Source organism: Notolabrus celidotus, chromosome 20, assembly GCF_009762535.1.
Source record: "Notolabrus celidotus isolate fNotCel1 chromosome 20, fNotCel1.pri, whole genome shotgun sequence".
NCBI classification, from domain to species: Eukaryota; Metazoa; Chordata; class Actinopteri; order Labriformes; family Labridae; genus Notolabrus; species Notolabrus celidotus.
Genome location: NC_048291.1, coordinates 15498877 through 15523426, shown reverse-complemented (window position 1 = coordinate 15523426; position 24550 = coordinate 15498877). Strand labels below are relative to the sequence as shown.

The 24550-nt window shown below is 41.6% G+C and overlaps 1 protein-coding gene across 2 annotated transcripts in view; it reads left to right on the top strand.

The window, feature by feature from the left end:
* The window catches only part of LOC117832217 (potassium channel subfamily T member 2), a 45409-nt gene that overhangs the window by 10464 nt on the left and 10395 nt on the right, over nt 1-24550 (top strand). For both annotated transcript variants that reach the window (XM_034711258.1, XM_034711257.1), the window contains exons 2-16: nt 2249-2328; nt 3951-4053; nt 4335-4397; nt 5221-5269; nt 5697-5756; nt 6477-6551; nt 6749-6832; nt 7225-7319; nt 7884-8064; nt 10979-11143; nt 12764-12900; nt 14814-14877; nt 18038-18146; nt 24121-24229; nt 24390-24446. In XM_034711258.1, coding sequence (XP_034567149.1) covers nt 2249-2328; nt 3951-4053; nt 4335-4397; nt 5221-5269; nt 5697-5756; nt 6477-6551; nt 6749-6832; nt 7225-7319; nt 7884-8064; nt 10979-11143; nt 12764-12900; nt 14814-14877; nt 18038-18146; nt 24121-24229; nt 24390-24446 — 1431 coding nt within the window. The remainder of the gene's footprint in view (nt 1-2248; nt 2329-3950; nt 4054-4334; nt 4398-5220; nt 5270-5696; nt 5757-6476; nt 6552-6748; nt 6833-7224; nt 7320-7883; nt 8065-10978; nt 11144-12763; nt 12901-14813; nt 14878-18037; nt 18147-24120; nt 24230-24389; nt 24447-24550) is intronic.

The window sequence follows — 24550 nt, the reverse complement described above, 5'->3', positions numbered from 1 at the left end:
AACTGATCAGGTTGTTAATGTAAACCAACTGCACATGCGTCATAATGCTGTAAACATGTTTATTTCTGCTGCAGATTGGTTGTTTTAATATCAGGGTCTGTGGGGATCAGTTTACTTTATGCCATCATAGGAACTGTCATTTTGGTTGGGTTGCTGCTTGCTTGCACCACATGAGCATTGAATTCATCAGAGCAAGTGCCTTGTTGTTTAGAACCCATCCAAGTCAGACTTCTATCATTTCAAACATCATGTTGGTCATGTTCTTTAAGACCAGAAAGCTTTAGATGTACAGTATACACTTTATTAGTTAGTGAAAAACCCCAAGAGAATATCCTGTAGTGTAAGAAGAAGAAATCAACCATCTTGACATCAGTGGTGTTGCGAACTTGCTACATGTTCAACTTTTTGTGTGTTTTTTTTCTTATTAAATGTGCAGACAAATGGTGTATGTGCACACCAATACAACTGGATAAGAGGTATAGTGATCTGTGGGGATGGAAGTAGAAGAGTCGTGTCACACTGAAATGCTGAATTTGAACTGGTAGCCTGTTATTAGATGTATAGATTTATAGTTTATCTGTTAGAAATGTTCTGTTCCTTTGTTCACATGGGGAAAAATATGACTTACTCTTACAATTTTAACATTTCAAACCAAATTTAATTATCTTTGTTTTGATTGGGAGTCTTCAAGGAATCCTTCTGCAAAGCAAAGTTCAATTACTTAAAAATAAAAGACTTAATGCCATTTCATGTACATTTTTACTTCCAGTGTCTGTTTTTTTCTGTCGGTATAAGTATTATTTCTAAACCTGGTGCCGTTGCTTCCCCTTACTTAGTGCCACTGAGGTATTGACTGTTCTGCTTTGTGCATGAAATAATTCATGCAGTCATATGGTCGATTGATTCTATGCAACGCTCAATAATTTTCTAATCAAAAAGCAAAGCTACACATCCCTGCATTATTGTGTCCCAGGGAGCGCTGTGCATATGTGCATGTTCTTCTGTTTTCCATCATGCCTGCAAAAGCCGTATTGTGAGCAGGCTGTTCTGAGCAAAGGGAGCCGTCAACAAGCTGGAGCGAGCTATCGGCTTCGGTGGCTGAACACACTTCACAAGTATGTGTTTGCTCACATCTGCTCATGAGGGAGGGAGGGGAAAGACAACGAATCCTATGTTGCCATAGCAACAAAGAGGAAACTTACCCCCCACCCCCCAAATGTTGCTGGGAAAGTGTGCCGTAGGTTTTGATGTGTGTCTCTGTGTGTCTGACTATGTGGGGTGCTGGTATAGCGTCACTCTGGAACCCTGGGAAGACGCCCCCCCCCTCTAACACAAACACTTGCACATGCACACACACACAACATCTCTTCCTCTTCCTGTAGACAGGAGAATAGATTGCAGTGTTCTGCCTCTCTTTCATCTGTCTGTGTGTTGTGAGGAGACCACCAGCGAGCAAGACCGGGCGTTTTTCATCCACGACCTGAGTCATCCACTTTTCTCTCCATAGGATGAAAGGAGAGCTACTGCGAATTCTCCCCTGAGGTGGTCAGACAGGAAATACAGTCACCCTCAGTCTGTCTGGCTGTCTTTACACATGTAAGAGGTGTCTGGAGAGGGTTTCTTTGTCATGTTCATCATGCCTCTCCATGTGCATCCGTGTCAGATTGTCGTTTGGATGGTCTAATAATCCTAATGACCGCACTGCAGTCCTGTATTTTAGGCCTGTGTGTGTACAATAACTGCGTATGTGTCGGTGTGTGTGTCCCTCTAACAGGAGGGTGCCAGAATAGAAAGGCAGAAAGAGCAGTAATTATGGCCTCCCATGTTCAGCAGAAACATCACAGGGAAGTAATTTGTTGCTCTATATTTAATCAGTGGCGATAACGAGACTGACTGCAGCTGTCTGCCTATGGGCAGGCGGACAAGCAGGATCACCATTTCCTCAAAAAAAACCATTAGTCTTTAATGCAGCCTGATTCAGTATCCTATTTCCATACTTTCCAGAGTTCAAGTAACCATAATCACTCTTTTTATCTCCAATTTGGTCTTTTCCACACCTTTAATAATTTTCCTTTCATTTACAAGGCCTCTGGTTCCCTCATTTCTATCTCCTGACTCCAAAAAGTGCCATTTCATATTGCCGGTCACCTGCAGCATCTCCTCTTCCTCCTTTTCCTCCTTTTCTCTTGCACCTGTCTTACTTCTGAATCTCTTTTTGTCTGTGCCTGTGTCTCCGTCCCTCTTTTAGGGTGCAGGTAGAATTCTTTGTGAATGAGAACACTTTCAAGGAGCGCCTCAAGCTGTTCTTCATCAAAAACCAAAGATCCAGTGAGTTGCCTTCGTTTGGTATCACATTTTGTCTGTTTGTACTGAGTTGGGTACATTTCCTGTCTACCGCTTGCTTTCTTTCCACCTTAGTTCCTCTTATATTCTGATCGAAGAGACTTGTTTTGTGTAAACCTGTGATGTGCTGTCATTCTTGCTCTGCATTTCATCACCTGTTGTTTTTCCTTGTCCACAATTTGTGACTGCGATGTCTGGGTAACAATTTAAATAATATGTTGACTCATGGATGTCATACTTTTATTTTCCACGATTAGAAAAAAGAAATATATATATATATATACATATATATATACATATATACATATATATATATACATATATATATATGTATATGTATATATATATATATATCAAAAGTCATAGCATAGGGTCTATTTTTTACTTTATGTATAAAGAAAACTGAAAAAGGCCTACATTTCTTTCTCTGTTGAAGTGAGACTATCTCTTCACCCAGTCGTATATTCTATATGTATCAGGACTGACCCCACAGAGCAGTGGATGTACAAATTTCCTTAAGACACCCACTGAACACCCACCCACTGGATCAACTCCTTACTTAAGATCAGTATCTCTGCTGCCTCGCTTCATGGCTCTGTGGGCTAACTTTAGAACTAAAAGTTCAAGTGGGAGGGGCAGAAAAATAACATTACAAAAGAATATAACAAAAATAATGAAATCAATAACTGAAACCAAGTTTTAACAACTCTGTGTGCAACTCTCTCCTCACCTGTGCTCACACTACACATACATACTACACTAGGCCCCCCTAATTGTTTGGTGGCTGCTGCTTTTTGGGCAGGCCAGAAAGACAAGCAAGACCGCCTATCCTAAAAACTACTAAAAGCCGGAAACTCCTCTCAAGCTTATGCATTCCTTGTAAGCCATGTCTGCTTGGTTTCCTCACAGTGTGTCTTACAGGGTCCTTTCACATTTGGAATATGTAACTTGGTGAAGAGATAGTCTCAATACTACAGAGAATGGTCAGTCACGATGTAACCTTAGTTCTCTGAGTGAAGAGACTCCAAGTTAAGGCCACTTGTTCCAGTCAATGTTTACCAGTGAATCCGTTCACAACTGCTGGGCATTAATTACCGTGGCATGGGCCATGTGGCAGTGTGGCTTAAAGACATATCAGTGTACTGCCCTGTGGGCATGTATGTAACTGCGTAGGGATATAGTCTCTTCACTCAGAGATCCAAGGTTACATCGTGACTGACCATTCTCTGTAGTATTGAGACTGACTCAAACTGAGGTCTTATCATTAATATTTTGAAGACACAGTACAATTCTGGGTACTTTTTTTGTTCTGCTAAGAAAACCATTGTCCAGTCCAACATTGGCTGCAAAAGATGTGATGAATATATTTTTGGAAAACCAGTTCATGGACCGTTGAAAATGTAGCTGTAATAAGGTTTTTCTTTGGTTTGTTTTTGAAGCTTCGGTCCATAGAGTGCTTCAATAATTACCAGAGAGCTTTTTATATTCAAATTAAACATGGAAAATATTATGCAAAAGTATAAAAATTTGAATCAAATTAAAGATGAAATACAAAGTTTCTATAAAGACTGCTGCTGTTGGTAATTTGTGTCTTGTTTGTATTGCAGGTCTGCGTGTGCGAATGTTCAACTTTGCTCTAAAAGTGCTGAGCTGCCTCCTCTACATTGTCAGAGTCTTGTTGGACAACCCTCAAGAGGGAAGACAGGACTGGTGAGAGAAATGGTGATGGCATGATCTTAATGAGGTGAACCAAAGTCTGTGGGACTGTGGAGGCCTGATAATAGACAAATGCAACAGGTCAATAGATGAGATAAGTCTGTGTATAGGGTAACCAGTAACAGGATTGGATGGGAGATGATGGTGGGAGAACAGAGGGGGGTGGAGATGCAGAGTTAACTGATATTTGGAGTGAGCAGATGGTCAGTCAGGTTTCAGTGAGAGATGCTGGACAGAAAGTAACTTTCATTGTTTTGTTTTGTTCCCCTCGACAGCATGAGTGGAGTGAATTGCACCAAACAAAACACATCATCCCGCCCTTGGAGTGAGTTTGATTGGTAAGTATGTGGATCTTTTTTCAGAAATGACAGCTCCACCCTGCAGAAAAGGATCATGAAACTGCATCACCTGAAAGACTAGCAACCCCAACTCCAGCCCAATAGTCCGAAATGTTTTGTAACCTGATCAATGCAGTTTCACCTAACTAGTGCAATTCACCATACCAATATTGAGCAAATTAGATCCTCATGCATTTTTCACAATCCAACTGCATTGATTATCTGTCAGCATAATATGTATGTAGTGCCTGTGCAGCCTAATCAACAGCGATCTAGTGGAGATAAAGCATGCAATATACAGCAGCAGAGAGATAGAGAAAAACCAGGAAGTATACCTAGACCCGAGGCGATGCCGTGGCTCCTGCTCAGGGACCTATTGATCTAATGGAGGCTGGTGACACTGGCTAAGCTCTGGCTCCACATGAATAAGGAGCTTGACAGAGAGAGCTCAGGAAGGGGATGGGCTGCCTCCTGTTTCAGGCATCAGACTCATAGGAGCAAATCAGAGCACAGGCGGGCTAGCAGCCATGATAAGCCCCAGGGTGTCTTTAGAAAAAAAGCCTGTAAATTCTCAATTAGACAGTGTACACATAACTTTTCCCCTACATTATGAACACTTTGGCAGCTGTTAACTGCTCTGTTGTTCAGTTGTAAACAGCCCACTTAAATTTAATGCAGTGACATGGACTGCATTACATTTAAGTGGGCAGAAAATTATTTTGATATTCCATCCATTTAAATTCTCTACATCCAATTTGTGTGTTGTTTTTTGCCACATCTCTAACTTTCATTCCCTATCCTGTCTTCTTTCTCCACTATGTAGGAAACTGATCATCTGGGTGGATAGACCTCTCCCGCTGTGGTCACTGCAGGTCTGATAAATCGTTACCTACCTGTGTAAACAATCTATCTTTACACACATATCTGCACACATGATCACACTCACACACAGCGGCACGTCTGCATTCCTTTCATTGGTTCGTCAGCGTTCAATTTTTGTCACATCATTTCAGGACCTTAGATCTGTTTCCCTGGCACGAGTGTTCACACTCACAGTAAGATTACACACACATATACATCCACAGTCAGACACCAGACTGTCTCTTGCTTCAGTTGAACTGTGTTCCCTTTCAAGCTCAATCAACAGCACGCCTTCTGATTCCACCCACGCTCACCCATCCCTGCGACTCCTAATTTCTCTAAGCTCTCCGACTGTCTCCACTTCTCTGTGTGTGTCTTCTCTCCCCTTTTGTCTTCATCTCTCATTTTCTCTATTACTCTCTCGCTCTCTTTTTGCAGGTGCTTGTGGCTTTCATCAGCTTTTCAGAAACTATGTTGCTCGTATATCTCAGCTACAAGGTGAGTCACTCGTCATGGTCCCCAGGCGACTCTATGATGTCAACATTTGTGGCGTATGTGTATGTGACGTACATGCTTGTGATATGCTTCAGGGTGGTGTGTGTCCACTTTGCTCTCCTCTGTGTGTTCATCCTACAGAACTCAAGTTTTCCCTCTCCCCTGATGCTGCTCCTTTGTTCCTTTCTTTGTAAATCACCTCAGCTGTTTTTTCCCTCTGCTCTATTTTCTGTTATTGACACATCACAAAGACTTTAGGGGAGGCCCCTGTGTTGCTGTTGTAGGGGGGTAATTCATGAATGGGTTGCCCTACCTTTGATGTACCTGACACTTTAAGCCTATAAAGGGCTGCCTCTGCAGATTACTCTGGAGGCTGGAGGACTTAGCATTTAGAGTTGACAGATTCCTGTGGACATACCCTCTGACTGTCCACCTACACTAGTGAGGTCAGCCATATACAGTTGGTCGACACATAAAACGACCATGGCTGACATCTTCATTTAACGGCAAACCTCAGAGAAAGCTCAGTAATTCTTCCTCTTCTATCAAAGGCCTCGGGGGTATTGTATAACCTTATACATACCACTCTATTGCATCTATGGTGCAAAAGCCAGCCAATTTGTACCCTTCCACTTTCCACAATTGGGCCTATTAAGTGGTAATGCCAAAAGGTCGTCATGACAATGGAGTTTCCTGACCCCTGTGTGTGGTTCTTGTTTCCAGGGTAACGTTTGGGAGCAAGTCTTACGTGTCCCCTTCATTCTGGAGATGATCAGCGCCATTCCCTTCATGATCACTGTAAGTAGAAGGATACGCGTTGCAGAGCACCAACAGCACTCAAGCACCGCCATCCCATTCGCCCTACCTGAATGCACACCACACATTTAATGACTGCTTCAGAGAGGATATCAGTGAAAGATCCTGTGACATATGAAAGAAATAAATGACGAGTGAGCCAAGCTGACTGAAGCCTTCTTCTTCTTTCTTCTTGACAGGTGATTCTGCCCTCCTTCAGAAATCTCTTCATCCCTGTATTTCTCAATTGCTGGCTGGCCAAACACGCTTTGGAGAACATGATAGTGAGTGAATCTCCTTATCAAATTATCTCATTACTTCCATCTTAGCATCTCCGTTCTGTTATTTTGTTGGCATGCGATTGCCCCTCTTTGTCTCTGCACATTTCAGCTCACCAGCTTTATCTGCCATGAAGGTAAACCTGTCACAAATCTTTCAAACTTGCACCCAAGGATTTGGATTGAAGCTTTCACATTCCCTGCATCCATCTGTCCAGTAAACTAGGCTTGATCCACTTCTGTTCAGTAGAATGTTCTCATTCTTCTCCCTGCATCCAACACTATTCTGTTTCCATCCCTTTTTCCTGCTATTTATAAACTGCCTGCGTCCTCATTTTACTCTTCAAAATGCAGCTCTTGGTCCGTTGCTGTTTCCATACTTGTCTGTCTCTCTGCAGAATGATCTCCACAGGGCAATCCAGCGGACGCACTCAGCCATGTTTAACCAGGTGGTAATACTCATCAGCACGCTGGTCTGTCTCATGTTTACGTGGTGGGTATTCTTGCTGCCGACACTGAATTGAGAAGGGAAAACAGATATTATATGGAGATTGGTTGGAAAGTGAAAGCTGTCACAGCCATGCAAAAGTTAAAAAAAAAAATAAAACCCTGGGGCAAAGAGAGGAAAAGACTGAGAGCAGAGAGGTAATTGGTAACTGTGTGAGTGAGATAGGGCTCTGAAATGACAACTGGCGATTTCTTCAGTGCAGTGGAGGATGTGTCAGCTCGCCGCATATCTGGTGTGAAACACTGAGCTAATCAAGAAGTTTCTCCACACAGCATGAAATAAGCTCCCTGACAATTCCAGGGTTGACATTTGCCTGTTGATTCATCCATCCTTTAAGGAACTGATAAATGCTCAGCTAGCATGTGTTTGTTCAGAAATATATTGACATACATGTGACCAAGACAAGCAGGCACAAAAATATAAACTTAGAATACAGCTCTTCATGAATAATAACCGCCACAGGCACCTCTACCAGCATGTGAAGTCTCTTCCTCAGTGACGTTTACTTGCTCTTCTTACTTTCTCCATCTTTCCGCCAACCTCCATCAGCATCTGCGGTATCCAACACCTCGAGCGAGCGGGGAACAACCTGACCCTGTTTGACTCGCTCTACTTCTGCGTGGTCACTTTCTCCACGGTGGGCTTCGGAGACGTCACCCCTCAAATCTGGCCTTCGCAGCTCTTGGTTGTCATCATGATCTTTGTGGCGCTCATTGTTCTTCCAATCCAGGTGAGAGACAACGGTGATAACCACAGATAGAAGCTGCAGGAACAAAAATGTAGACAGCAAAATAAGTTTGAAGGAATTGCACTGCAACAAATAAGATATAGAAGTAGGATTTAAAAGGGAGTTTTAAAGTGATCCAAAAACCTGTATTGATTTAAGATTAGAGGAGCTCTGAGTTTCATATTTTATTTTCAGTTCAGGACGCAGACATTCTTGATTTTGTTCCTAAACAAACAGATGGGGGATCGCCACACAACCAAAAAAAAGCCAATTTGTGTTATTTGATAAACTCCTACTTCTCTCCGTTCAGACTAATAATTTGTGTATTTCCCCTCTTCCACACTAATGTGATGACTCATTGCATCCTACGTAGATTTACAACACTATTTTTACTTGAAGAACAGAGAGAGTGTCTGTCTTACTCGTGAAATTCCCCAAATCCCTCTCCTGTCACTTAGCTGCTCCACAGAGGGAAGTCCAGGAACCACACACACACACACGCTCACACACACACACACACTCAAATTGTGTAGAGAGTCACATAAACACTTTGACAAGCATGCCAGCTGTGGCAGATCCTGATGGTTGTTCCTCATATTCATGCAAACCTTTAATCCCTGAGGTAGCTGGTAAACCTTGGTGTCTCCCAGAAGATATGAGAGTGGTAATGGCAGGAGTTTTCTTTGTGTGTTCTGTACCTGCAGGCAGAACAGGGTGGCTAGGCAGGAAATAAAAAACACACATTACTGTTAAACAATTCACAAACTGTTTAGTGTACTGAAATTTTTGTTTTCTTGTAAATTGGATTTTGTTAGTACGCCACACACCTTTTAGATTCTTTCTTTTTTTAAAGGTGTCATATAAGCAGTATGTGTGAGGTGGCATCCTACGCACGTCTGATCAACTAGCTATTGAACATGTTTCACTGTTTTGTTGCTCCCATCAGGGAGCAAATATCATCACCTAACCATTTAGAACAATGCAGAAGAAACAACCACGAGAATCCTTTGCTGCACTTGCACCAGTTGATTCATAAAAAATTGTGACCTTCCAGATCACCAAGATCACCATGGTGTCATGTCATCCACCCCCTCTCTTTTCCAGTTTTTCATCCCTAAATACCCTTTGACATTTAGAAACTGGCCCTCCTTTGCCCCAAACACCAGCCCCACCCTGTCTGCATGTGCGTTTGTGTGTGGGTACTGTATGTGTGTGTGTGTGTGTGTGTGTGTGTGTGTGTGTGTGTGTGTGTGTGTGTGTGTGTGTGTGTGTGTGTGTGTGTGTGTGTGTGTGTGTGTGTCATGCCATGAGCAGTCTTCAGGCAGCAAAAGCATATCACAATTCAGCTGTTGTCCTTTTTTAATAGCTTCATGTGTAGCTTTCCCTGTACTTGTCTGCAATGTAACAGCTGATGCAGCCGCTCACTAACTTTGGTTGATAACAGGGCAAAATCAGGTGCGGACATCCTAGACTTTATTTTAAACTGTTTTTCACCAGCTACAATACGGTTAAGACATCAATGTATGTGTTTATTCTAGGCGTAAAAGGAGGACAGACATTATTACGGCATTTTCTTCAACGTAATCTTCCAGCAGCAGTTGAAATACAAAGGCATTACTTCAATGCATTATACTTTCATATAAATACATAGCTACAGCCCGTTTCAGATTGTGTATTGTTAAGAAAAAGTTCATAGGCATTGTAAAAAGAGGAGTTTTAAACACTTTCTAAGATTGCATCACGAATCTGCCACAGTAGGGGCCATTTAGAACTTATTGTTCATATCTGACGGCTGTGTAAGGGCCGGTGTCCACTAGGTATATTTTGCACTGTCAGCACCCTTGACCTTAAAACTTAAAGTACTTATCACCAGCGTTTACTGTTGCAAGCTTACAATTGCTGTTGACGAAGTTGATATCAGAACTCCTGTCCCTTCTTGATTTTGTTTAATTTGTGATGGATATGTGACAGTGAAGAATATAGAGATGTTCTAAAAATAGACTGATGTTCAACTGAATGAGCTACTCGTGCTTGAATGAAAACAGATGAGAATGTTTTTGTGCTTAGGATGCTGAGCACTAATACTGCTGAAATGCACTGGTTTAGTATACAAAATAGGTGCTGCCAGCACAAAAAACTACCTGTGTCAGTGGATACAGGCCCTAAATCACTACTGTTGACATTAACCAAAACAAAATAGTTACATCTAAGAGAAATTTAGCCCATAAGTGAGCTGTGTCTATAAAATTCTGTTAATGGTGCCTGTGTGTTTTTCATAGAAACATCGGCTAATTCTTTGTACGTGTTGAAGAAGTTTAGGATCTCTGTTACTGTATGACAAAGTGTTCAACAGATCATTTTACCATCTGTCCAGCTGCATGTCGTATGATTCAAAGAGATCCCTTGAAAAGAAAAACAAAGATGCAACTAAGCTTTAAATTTAAAACAGGTAAAAAGCCTGACGGCAAGTACCCCCCCCCCCCCCCCCCCCCCCCCACACACACACACACACACACACACACACGCCTCACAGTGGTGAAAAGAACTGTTTAAAATATGCTTGGGAGAGACTGAACGATCTCTGCCAGTGTAGTTTAGCCTAGGAGCTAAGCATGGCTAGCGTGGACCTCTTGATGGATGACCTCTTGTCATCCATCTTTCCACTCTGCCCTCCCCAGCACATTAAAAAAAAACAACATTTAGACCAGGCCTTTGCTCTCATGTTTCATTGAGCCACTGTCCTGAACTAAATCCCCACCTTTCTTTATTCCCCAGAACACTTTTCTTAATGAAACAGGAACACTAGACAATACAAGGCATTGTTTCTTTTCATATACCACCTGGCTCCTCCCTGTACTCAAGCTAACTTAATCCAATTTCCATCTGTTGAATGTGATGGATGTGATTCTGAATGCAGTTTGAGCAGCTGGCCTTTCTGTGGATGGAGCGGCAGAAATCCGGGGGAAACTACAGCCGCTATAGGGCGCAGACGGAGAAACATGTGGTGCTGTGTGTCAGCTGCCTCAAGATCGACCTCCTCATGGACTTCCTCAATGAGTTCTTCGCACACCCTCGGCTGCAGGTCTTTCCCAATGGGTTTAAGCGTGATTAAATGTTTGTTGGGGGTCTTGTTTTTGTGTTTGTTTGTTGTCTATAATCCTCCTCAGAAACCAGAGCAGATGAGGTTAAAGCAGAGGATTTATTGACCAATATCATGGATTAAAAGTGCTGTATCGTTTATGCTAGAGCAGATGTGTGTGTTTGTTTGAGGGTGCATCCATTTGGACATTTCTCTTTGTTTAGTAATAATGTGTGTGTGTGGGTGTGTGTTGGGGGGGTTAAGGTGGTGCGTTACGCTAGATAGTTACAACATACAGAATCATAACTTCCTAATTACCTGTTCATTATGTACCAATGCTCCCTGCCTCTCTATAAGTGAAGTGGTGCGTTACTCTTGCTGGCAAAGTTATCTCCAAGGATTCACTGATACTTGATGATTGATCTTTAATAGTTGTCACATTATCCCTATAGGGAAAAAGTTAAAGTAAAACAAAATAAGTTTTCACCTTTAGCCATCTTGACTTCATGCTTAGATAAATCTATAGTGCAACTAATGTTTGTGACAATAGTATGCCTAGAAACTTCATGGAGGTACACCCCTGGACAGACAAACTTGGCGACTTAGATACATCATTAAGTAAGGGTTCAATTATTTGTACCCACCCAGTATGATGCACCACTTTACTGAAAGTGGTACAAAATTGGTAGCAAATAAACAGGCAACCATGAAACAATGACTCGGTCAACCACCTTGTATGATACACCACTTTACTTAACAAGACACAAAAATAGAAGCGTAGAGATGTGTTATAAAAATATAATAATTTGTAAAGTGCTGTTTGAAGTGTTACTCAGATATAATCACAAACTCTACATTAAGTAAAGGACCACCTCAAGGATTCACATACACCCACAGACTGTTACTTCATTTACATTATATCAAACAGTTGTTTCTCTGTTAAGTAATCATTACCTTCTTTATTCAATTTCACAAGGATTTACTCATAGTCTGCCTGATATAGATGGTTTAGCAGTTACTTCTGCTTTGTTCCTCATTTGTTCTCTGGTATACACACAATTTTGTGTATTTTATTAAGTTTTACCAAAGAAGGTCTAAGCAGATTTTTTGTATTTTTCTAGAAATCCAATCAGATAAATCTTAAAGAAACAGACCTTTGTTTCCATCCTTTTTTATGACCCATTTTGAATCCATGTTTATAATATGTATTACTTTCAGAATACTCTCACGTCTTAAAACATCTCGAGTAGCATTACCGAGACAAGTAGCTCCTAGCTGATGTCTAAAGTACACCTCTATTAAGTGTCCACATCTCCTGTTGAACAGCTGCCCTCTGAGAGCCTTGCATTATTCTCTCTTCCATACCATTTAAAGACTGGCAATCAATAAAAAATAAACAGCAAACTATGAAGAAACATTCCTTCTGCAAATGAAAGACATATCACTTAGTGCTCCAACGTTGTCCTTGGAGCATTGACACAGTAGATGTAAAGTATGCATGTTTTTCTCAATCTTAACACGCCTGATCCAGCAGGGCTCTTCCCAGTGTCATTTTTATGATCCAAATCCTCTGAAGGAAACAATACAAATTTCGTTTTTATGTTTGTGTGTGTGTGTCTTCAGGACTACTATGTGGTGATCCTTTGCCCTGCAGAGATGGATGTTCAGGTGAGGAGGGTTCTTCATGTGCCTCTGTGGGCCCAGAGAGTCATCTATCTGCAGGGATCTGCCCTCAAAGACCAAGACCTGATGAGGGCCAAGTGAGTCACTCTGACTGAAAGAAACAAGAGCACTGTTGTCTTTTTATCTGATTCTATATAACACTAGCAATGTATTTATCCTGTAATCTAATCAAATGGAATGAATTCATCCATCCATCACTTTTCAATCCATACATCCATCTTTGATCAATCATATCACCCGTTCATCCATTAATAATCAATCAATGCATCAATCCATTAATCTGTCCCCAATTGATCAATCAATTTGTTTATTAATTGATTAATCCATCCATCCATCCATCCATCCATCCATCCATCCATCCATCCATCCATCCATCCATGCATCCATGCATCCATGCATCCATCCATCCATCTATCCATCCATGCATCCTTGCATCTATTCATCCATCCATGCGTCCATCTTCTGGTCGATTGAATCATCCATCCATCCATCCATCCATCCATCCATCCATCCATCCATCCATCCATCCATCCATCCATCCATCCATCCATCCATCCATCCATCCATCCATGCGTCCATCTTCTGGTCCTGAGAATCATCCATTCATCTATCCCTCCGTCCATCCATCCATCCATCCATCCATCCATCCATCCATCCATCCATCCATCCATCCATCCATCCACCCACCCATCCATCCATCCATCCATCCATCCATCCATCCATCCATCCATCCCTGCATCCCCGCATCCATCCATCCATCCATCCATCCATCCATCCATCCATCCCTGCATCCCCGCATCCATCCATCCATCCATCCATCCATCCATCCATCCATCCATCCATCCATCCATGCATCCATGCATCCATGCATCCATCCATCCATCTATCCATCCATGCATCCTTGCATCTATTCATCCATCCATGCGTCCATCTTCTGGTCGATTGAATCATCCATCCATCCATCCATCCATCCATCCATCCATCCATCCATCCATCCATCCATCCATCCATCCATCCATCCATCCATCCATCCATCCATGCGTCCATCTTCTGGTCCTGAGAATCATCCATTCATCTATCCCTCCGTCCATCCAGTCCATCCATCCATCCATCCATCCATCCATCCATCCATCCATCCATCCATCCATCCATCCATCCCTGCATCCCCGCATCCATCCATCCATCCATCCATCCATCCATCCATCCATCCATCCATCCCTGCATCCCCGCATCCATCCATCCATCCATCCATCCATCCATCCATCCATCCATCCACCCACCCATCCATCCATCCATCCATCCATCCATCCATCCATCCATCCCTGCATCCCCGCATCCATCCATCCATCCATCCATCCATCCATCCATCCATCCATCCCTGCATCCCCGCATTCTTCCATCCATCCATCCATCCATCCATCCATCCATCCATCCATCCATCCATGCGTCCATCTTCTGGTCAATAGAATCATCCACCCATCCACCCATCCATCCACCCATCCATCCATCCATCCATTGGTAAAAACCCAAGAACAGACCTGAGCTGACTGATCCTCATGTTCGAGCTCATAATTCACAACTGAAGTGCCTACAGCCTTAAAAAAAGTGATTAGGATTTGATTCCTGTTGCATATTGTTTACCCCCTGGCTACGAATAATACAGCTGCAGCACCTTGGGCTTGTTTTGTCACAAGGAGAAAAAGAAGTAACAAAAGGCTGTATGTTTAATCTCCCTTTCTCCTTGCCTCCTACTATTTCATCCATAAATGGCGAGGGCTTGAAAGACACATTGGTTTGTTTGTTGTTCTATTGTCCTGCTTTGTCTCTTTTGTCCTCTCCCTCGATAACATGACAACACCCTCATTCTTGTGTCTTCTCTCCTCACTGCTGATTTTCTCTCTCTCTTTCTTTCTGTCTCTCTCTGCCTCTCTTTTTTTATTTATCTTTCTCTCTCGCTCCCATGGCCACATGCTCTACTAACCACCTGCAGGATGGACGATGCTGAGGCCTGCTTTATCCTCAGCAACCGGTTTGAAGTGGACCGCATTGCTGCTGTACGTTCCTCAGTGCTCCGCTGTATCGCCATGACTCCTCGCACTACAAAACATTTTAATAACAATTACAGATACAAACATTTACAAATTTGCTTTGTCGATTACAAAATGAAGTTTTCTGGAGTGAACTGCATTTTGTAATTGTGTCATAAAAGTTAATTAAAGTTGCATTCAATGGAAACAGTTGGATTTGGTTCACTGCATTAGCTGAAATTGGACTTGTTTTGTTGTCTTAGGGATTTTTTTATAATCTTGCACTAAAACATTAACTGCTGTCAAAACAAGTTAAGTAGCTGGAAAATGAAACAAAGGCTTGAGAAAGGGGAAAACTGTAAACAGGCCTGAGTTTAAAACAAGAGAAAATAACACTTGCAATTTATGTCATGACAGTGTTCATTTAAAGGCACAGTGAGGACATTTTAAATTGAAATGGTAAGAGACCAAAATTGTTTAAATTGGAGCATCAGCTTTACCTAGTGGTTACATTGCACAGCACATGGACTGAGGCTACAAAAGGGCTGAAAAAGACAAGTCGATATTCAGCACTCACCCAGAAGTGGCTGTGTTAAGAAGTGTGCTGGTAAAGTTTGGCAGTGAGATACATTGGCAAGCAGAACAAGTTGTTTTTATTTGTTTGTTTTCTTTTTCTTTTCACATGATATTTTTTACTCATGGCTTACACTAGAACAGGATTGTTTTCTGTTGAAGTATTCTTTTAGATGCTGAAACTCTACAACCAGGGCTTTATTTAGCCATGTCTATAGTCAGATTCTAGATCCAAACACTCTCTTGCTCACACCTCCCGTTGTTGAAGTGATGTTGGCCTTCAACACAAGAAGCCCCTGAGTTGCATGATAATTACCATCTGCAATTTTCTCAAGTTTTAACAATCAAAAACATCCATCAATACAAATTATTTGCACACAACAACAACTCTCTTTTTATTTGTCTTCCAAATTGGTGCATTTTGCCAACCACTCACTGAATACAAAAACTCATAGATGACTACTTTTGTGTTATGTGTTAGTATAACACATAACACAATGTAGAAACATGACGGTGCCAGATGGCGGCCTCCATGGAGGGGAACTACACCTATGTAGATATGAAAGGATTATTCAAAGTTAAAGCTGGGGTTGGTAATCAGATTTAGATACACTTTTTGTTACACTGGTTAAAATGATCTTTATGTCCTGACGGCAATCAATACATAATGTGTTCCTAAAAAAGAGTGAAAAAAAACTGCTAACTACAGCCAGAGTAAACCTGGGAGAACACCAACCAATCAGCGTTTTTTGGGTCCCCAAATTTTAAACCAATCAAATCCCGTCCTGCCGTTCTGCCCGCCTCCTGCGCGTACATTTCCTCAGCGTGCACTCTGCCTCTGCTTCCCCTGACTCTACTGACTGCCCCTCTCGCTCGACCTCGGGCCTGTCCCCTCTGACCCGATGAGGTGCTTTACTCAGGACTGTAGTCCGGATCAGAGTCTAAAAAGCTGTCACCACGGGGGCTCTGACAAGCAAAATAATTAATGACATTTAGTAAGTCCTACAGAAAATGTAGATGTATCGGAGCGTCAATGTTTGAATGAATAAAAAACTTCTCTTGTCTCTCCTCTCTGCGGCTCACACACTCTACACCTCAGTCTCCTGATGCCTTCACTAACCGTCAACTCTGTTGTAGGAATTAAGAACATCTACACTGAGCACGTTTAACAAACAGTAAAGCTGTTACAGTATTATATGTGTTATAACTTTTCTCCTGATATCGTGTCACCGGTACAATAATGCTAGCATGACAGCTGGGAGCACTAACAATAGCCATGTTTGTTTGTGTTTTTAACTTTCACTATGATAATGACCGGTTTTGAATCAGTCACCATCATATGGTCACAAGTCACAACGCTCGTGCATGTGAGCGGGGGACGTCATTTCAGAGGAGCTCCGAGGGGAAAGGGGGGAGGGGTTAGACGGAGTCATGAGGAAATGCTACATTCAAATTCATGCTAGTTTTCCGAGACTACCAACCCCAGCTTTAACAAAGACAAAAAAAAATTATATTCAGATGATTACATACTTATGTAAGCAGATTAACATTATGTTCCATTTCTTCTAAGTCTGTTGTGTTTAAAGTAACTATTTAATGCAGACTGCACCTTTAAAACAGATGCATAATTGCATTGTTAAAAAATGTTTCCATGTTCTCCTTTCCCAAAAAACAGGACGGATTTCATTCAATTAGGTCACTAGAGTCAACACCGCTGACTGAAAGACAAATTGCCACCTGGGGATAATAAAGAAACCTTGAACTTGAACACATCATGGAAGTTCCTCACAATGCCTTTAAAACTCACACAACTCTTGTTTAATGACCTTTGTCTAAACAATGTAACAACTCAATGTCATGAGAAATGCAACTGACAACCCAAGCTCCATCAAATAATCCATATCTCGTTTATGTAGTGAGGGATTTAAAATTATTGCTGCAATGTTTTCTTTACCTATGAAGAGAAAGAATAAAATGGCTCATTATGTTATAATAAATCTTATTTATGAATTTTTCAGACATTTTCAGTATTTTTGGTTCCAGCTACTTGCGTACACCGATTTTTTTTCTGCTTTTCAAAGCCATTTGTAGAAATTCACTCAGCTTTTAGGACATTGAGACAAGCACATTTCATATTTTCTTTTATATATATTTTTGAGACTAAATCTTTGGTATTGAAGAGGATCAATACAGTAATTGCCTCTTAGCAGCAATGAGATTTTTTCTTTTGAAGAATAAGATCTTTTGAGGAGACATTCCATGTGTGATGTTGAGTGCTTAGAGTGTAATGTGCTACAGTAAAATGTTCTTCATAGATTTACATGATATTTGGAACAGATTTTTGTTCCCCAGATGTTGGGGACAGTTTTATTTGTTCACTCCTCATGTGTTCTGTACAGTCTTGAACACCTCTCCACTTGTCAGAATCAGATTGATATGAAAGGTTGCGAGGCCCATTCCATCTCTCTGTGCAGTCAGTTGTTTAAAAGGATTATTAGATAGGAGCTACAATCTGATGCCGCTAATGATGGGTTACTGCGATTGCGCCTTCACACTCTGCCTCCCTTGTTTCCACTTCATCCATCTCACTCCACTCTGTCTCCAATTTTCTCAGGATCATCAGACCATCCTGCGTGCCTGGGCCGTGAAAGACTTTGCTCCAAATTGCCCGCTGTATGTCCAGATTCTGAAGCCAGAGAACAAGTTTCACGTCAAATTTGCAGGTAGGCAGAGAGTGGGAAATTAAATATATGGTTGTGATTTGAGGTGTCAGCTGAGGGAGTGAGAGTCTGTATTTTTTAGTCGCAACTACTGTTTTCTGATCACATTAGGAAGCAGAAATAATGGGATGGATCTCAGAGAAAAAGATGTGTCTCTGTGTCATAATTTGACAGGTGGTTTTGTACAGTTTGGGATTGGAACTGTGTTTTCACCAGCCAGTGAAAAAGATGGTTGATTCAGTACGCTGTTTTGTTTTGCTATTAAAATGATTCTGAGGATGGCATGGGAAACCAAGCTGTCCTGTCTGCACTGCACCTGAGTTTGTCAGCTTGATTTGTGAGGCTGGAAATTGTCTCCTCTACCAGGGTGCCTTTGCATCCGCACAGCTTTCTGTCATCCATGCTCAGAGGGAAGTGCTGGACAGATTGGCTTGGCTTGGATGTAAGCCCACTGAGGGTTTTTCTTCAAGTTTTAACATTGCCTTTTGGAGAAAGTCCCTTCTTCTCCTGCTTAATACCAGTCAATCATCCAAAGTGAAAGAAGAACCAAACTCTCTCACCCTTTCCTCTCTCTCTGTCTCTCTCACACATCTCTTTGCCTACAGCCTTTGAGAACGTCAAACTCAATTCTAGCTTGCCGTCCTCATCCCAGCTGTCTCTATCAATGATTAATGTTTTACTTTGCTACCTTGGCAAAGAAAATCCCCTTCTTTTGATGAGTTCTGCTCTTACACTAACTTGGCAGACAAGCTCTCCCCGCAGGCAATCCTCCTTCAGCCCCAACAGTGCTGTTTAACACCTCCCTGCCACAGCCAGAATAAGCCCTGTGTTATTAGTGGGGCAGGAATTGAGATGAATTTTATGGTTATCTATAATGACATCTGATCTGTTATAAGATTACCTTTCTGTGGGGTGAAAGGCTGCTATTGTGTGAGGAGTCAGACAGCTGTTTTATACATGTGAAATGGTTTAAAGGGCTGTATTTTATGGATGTGATGTTTGACATGTTTAAATATCCTCCACAGTCATTTTTGTGGAGTTCTGAATCAGATGACTCCTAATGTGCACAAGTCACCATGGGTACACTCAGAAAGAGATCAGTATGCATTACTGTTAGTACATTCACCATGTTTTGACACAACTTAGAATATACTCACTAAGTGCCCGTGTGGGAGGCATTAATAAGCAAGAGATACAAGATTTAATTTGATCCGCAGGAATAGCTGAATAACAGCCAAGCGTTCATTAGGAAAGCTCTGCCGGCTTGATGCTGCAGCAGGACAGGAAACCCTGAGTTGTCCAAGTAACCAAACAGAATTGGGAACACTGTGTTAATTCATTATCTGCCCAGTTGATGTTTTGAACAACAACAGCAGGTCACCCGGCTGATCTCCATTCATTGTAACCGCACGGGTTGATAGCAGCTTACTTACCCAAACAATAATGGCCTGCTGATTTAATTAACTCATCTGGTGGACCTGTGGTCAGATTGTAATTGTACTCCTGCAGAGGGTGCATATAGCCACACATGCACAAACATGTCTGTAGATACAGGACCACACCTTTAATACGTAACAGTCTGTGATTGAAAACTAGAGACGGGCACAAAAGCAGATTTGAGTGAGGGCGACAGAAAGGGACACGGAGTGAGTGTGTTTGTGTTCAGTGTTTCTAGGTCAGTAATTGGTTTCTCTCCTCATCCGGGTCCAGGCACCTGAAGGGACAGAGTGCAGGATGGAGGACTGTGGTGAATGGCAAGCGTAGAAGAAGATGGGAAGTGAAGGGATCACAGTGGTAAAGAAAAGGTTCAAGACCACCATTGGAAATTGGATATTGGGGGAAAAAAGATTCAATTATGTGTATGACTACTGTGTTTGTGCCTTATGAGTAAGCAATGCAAAGACGGAGAAAGTGGCAGATGTGTGTAACAGTAATGACTACTGCTGCTCAGTAGATACATCAACAGTGTTTTTGTCTCTTCGGCTGGCTTTAGATGCCCATTGCTCTATAAACGCTTCCACTTCAAAGAAATTCACTGCCTGAATAGCAAGAGACTACTCTGTGTGTTTATGTGTGAGCTGCATAATGATGTGGCGTTCTGAGCCAAGGGAACATTGCTACTTCAACGCAAGATCCACAATCAGCAGTTTTAATTGTTGTGTCTTTCTCATGCTCATCTCCAGGCACAAACATACCCAACATATTCTGCAGAAACTACATTTACCTTCAAGCTGGCCTCCTGTTAGTCAGTCTGGCAGCTGATTGAGTCTTATACATCATGCCAGTCGCTGACATTTGTCCCCAATAATTGCCTAACACAGAGCTGTGTTAGGCTTTTAAGCCTGAACATTGTAGGTAAACAAACGGCTCCTATAAGCCTGAATGCTCATCACCGGAGATAATGCAATCACGATTACACAGCAGGAGGAAAGGATGCTCACTGGGTCTGATTCATTGATTAGCTTACTACAAACATGAATCTCTGTTTTGGTTCTTCCTTCTAAAGAGGAGGTTGTGTGGCAACATGTCTAAGAGATGACTGTCATCTGTGTTTGTTCACTTTGGTGTGTTTGGCTCAAAGACAGCAGGCCTGCGTTAAGTGTTTGATGCTGAGAGTGAAAGGTTGTTTAATAAGGCGTGTTACACTGGCTTGTTGCCAGGTCTGTCTACCATCCCTAAAAATTGAGCGGTGGGCTACAACAGCGACTTCAAATTGATCCCAGGAGAATGAACAGGGGAAGTGTGGAGGCAAGAGCGAGAGGATGATAGAAGATTTCTGCCACAGCTGTTTGATGTTTGTTAGACTCATTTGTTTCAGACAAACATTAAGTGACATTTAGATATTTTCTCAACTAAAACGGAGACATGTTTGATATTGACTTGTGTCTTTTATTGGTAAGCTGTGGCTACATAAAAACAGTCTAATAGTCAAATGCAGCATACCCTGTGTGTTTGAATGCGCTCCAGAGCAGCCTACAACAATAGAATTCATTCAGAGTATATTTATTTATAAAGCAGATCCTGTAACGGTTCAAATATTCAGAGTTATACAGAGTATAACTCTGAATATTAGAGTATAACAGTGTTGTCGGTGTTGTCGATTAACCAAACCTTGAGTCAATGTTGAGTGTCAAGTCCCTGGTGTTCAAGTCCTAATTGAGACAAGTCACCAAAGAGGACTTGAGTGGACCCTGGGTTGAGTCCAAGCAGCAACCTCCGGTCTCAAAATATGAAGCCCATGCTGAACTGTTATAAACTGCCATTCATCAAGAATTGAGGCTGGCTGCAGAAACACCGGACACCACATAGACACCAATTTAAAAAAGACGATCTTTGCAGCATTAATAAACATGTTTACAGCCTGGTTCAACAAAATGGCTTTGCTCTACATAGCTAATTTCTCTATCGGCACTCACTGTACGGAGGATGAATTTTTTTCTAACACAACGGTTCCGAAGATATTAAGATTACGAGTTTTTGCCCGAATAAGGACATGACTGACTTGACTCCCAGACAGGAACACATACTGTAGCTGTTGGCTAGGAGGCTCAAACTCTGCCTCTTTACATCACACTATGACTGGTTGAGTTCCGCATTTCCAATATGGCTGCAGCCAACGACTGGCTTCGAAACAGCGCTCAGGAACAGATGGGTGACGTCAAGTATACTACGCCCATTATTTATGCAGTCTATGGTTGAGTCCTCATTTCCTGAGTTCCAATCCAGTTTCACTCTAACCTAAACCTGCACTGACTGTGTGGTACCTTTAAGATGTGTTGAAAATACATTTCATTTATTAGCATTAGATCCTGATTGATTCTGTCAGTGTGTCCGGAAATTTAGATAATTTTATTTATTTGATTTTATTTTTTAGGTTTTATGTTGCTTTTTCAAATTAAAGCACATACAGTAGACACAGAAAATAGACACAAGTTAATATTACAGAATAAATACAGATAATAGGTGGTTCACAAATGACAAGTAAATTGTATGTAAAATATAAAAACAAGAAAAAGTTACACAACTAGACAATGAGAGGCCATTATTAAAGCGCAGGCATCATGTGTAAACCTGCACCATGACTACATTAATGGGGAGACACAATTCAGCTGCAGTGGCATCAATGCGAGTGTGTAATAAACTTAGAGATACTTCCAACTCATCTGCTGTTATTCATAATTTTAACTAATCAAACATCTTGGACCCAGTAGTTGAGTTGCTTTAGAGGCTAACATTACCATTAGCTTGCAGTTAGCTAACCGTAGCATTATCAACATTCCAAGTAACTTAGGCTATCTCACATACTTTTCTGGGTGCATCCTGGATCTGTTTAAGTTAGAGTTTGTCTCAGTCTCCTCCTCAGTGGCAATTTGGTATACTGAACATGTTGCTCTGCTCTTCCTATGCTGCAAATCTCAGCAAAATGCAGGATACGTGGCACCTCTTTAAGTGTCATGGCAGGAGCCTTTGCTGAACAAGTTGACGCATGCAGGTGAATACATGTGCCAGCCCTTCCGCAAAACTGAATGAATTATCAGGGGAGAAAATATAAGAAAAGAAAACAATATAAGTATCATTATCAGTAGGCTACACAAGTTTGAGTCCATCCCTTCATTTTTTGAGTCCATTGGCAGTCAATGCTCAAGTATGAGGCCAAGTCTGAGTCATCAGTGCTTGAATCCAAGTAGAGTCATGAGTCCTGAATATCTAGTACTACAGCACTCCATTGAGTTTTAACTGTTACCCACAGATCTGAAGCACTGTCTGTGTATTCAAGCGTACCTGCTCAGATGTTTTGAACTATTGTCTGCAAAAAAAAAAAGTTATTTCCTCCTCTCATCTTAAATGTTTATCAGAGATCAGCATTCATCAATGCATCAGACTAATACTGCAATCACTGTTTAATAAAAAATCCTGGGTAGTGATCTCAAAGGTTAAAAGTGGGAGTGTTTTAGCTCAATAATAAAACTGTGTGGTGTGTTTTGTTTTTGTTTGATTTCTATCAAGAAAAATGATTACAAGCACGGCCATTCTCTGCTCTTCAGTTCAGCTCAGTGACAGCTGATAAACAGAAATTAAGAACTAAACAATTTTCATTATTGCTTTTTTAGTTGTATGCAAAGTAAAAACAAAAGAAGCTTGCTGCTTTAAGTCTTTCAAATATTCTGCGTTCGCTGAATACAATTTGGGGCATCTGATGAAATAAAATAATTAATTTGTAGACTTTTTTTTTTTTTTGCCTTAAAAGCGTGATCTGATTTCTTCTATACATATATAGCGCTTTTCTAGTCTGTCCGACCACTCGAAGCGCTTTTACACACTACTCGTCACATTCACCCTTTCATACCCGTTCACTCACTGACTGAAGGAACCATCAGTATTAGCTGATCTCTTTTGTACGCATTCACACAGCTGAACAACAGCGGGAGCAATGGGGTTCAGTGTCTTGCTCAAGGACACTTCCGCATGTGACTGCCGGAGCTGGGATCAAACCACCAACCTTCTGATTGTAAGACAACCGACTCTACCCACTGAGCCACAGCTGCCCTATACAATATACTAAACAAGTAATGCAAAAATGATTATAATTCCTATTTTAACGACAAAAAGAATAATATGTTAACTCTGTCATATGCAAGGGAGATTAATTTACTTGTGAGGTGAAATTACTTGTACTTTCGTTGGGACCTGATTGAACAAACCTTTTCAAGGATTTAATTTATCTAAAACCTTGAAGCTTTCGTGATGGGGCCACTTTAATTGAAAGGATGACACTTCTTCAACCTTGTCTGTCACTTAACCCCCCCCCACACACACACACTCAAACACACACAAATGCACACTATTGACCGAGGCAAGGAAAGTCTTTGTACACCACAGCACATTCAAACTCCCTGCAGGACTCATTGGAGATATTAGTGTGAGTGTGTTTTGCTGACCCTGACCATTTTGTCTCTCTTGTTTCTTGTTTCTGCAGATCATGTGGTGTGTGAAGAGGAGTTTAAGTATGCCATGCTGGCTTTAAACTGTGTGTGTCCTGGTACCTCAACACTCATCACTCTATTGATCCACTCCTCTAGAGGACAGTGAGTTCTCTTGCCTTCATTTACCCTCTTCCTTCATCTCTTTGAGTCTTCTCAGAGGGGCTCCTCAGTCCTTACACTCATGTGTACAAATTCAGACAGTACTGAGCAGCTTCTTGTCCTCTTGGTATCACTTCAACTTTGTTTTTGTTTGTCTTTTCAGAACTGCACCCCAAGAGGCCTTCAAACAACGTGTAGGTGCCTTTCAAGCCCTCAACAGGTAGAATGAATCCCTCCTGCATTCACACTCGTGTTTGTGGCATATTCGTGCTCACCCAAAGTTTCTTAGCTTGTTGTGTAACTTTTTATTTCATGAAGACATTT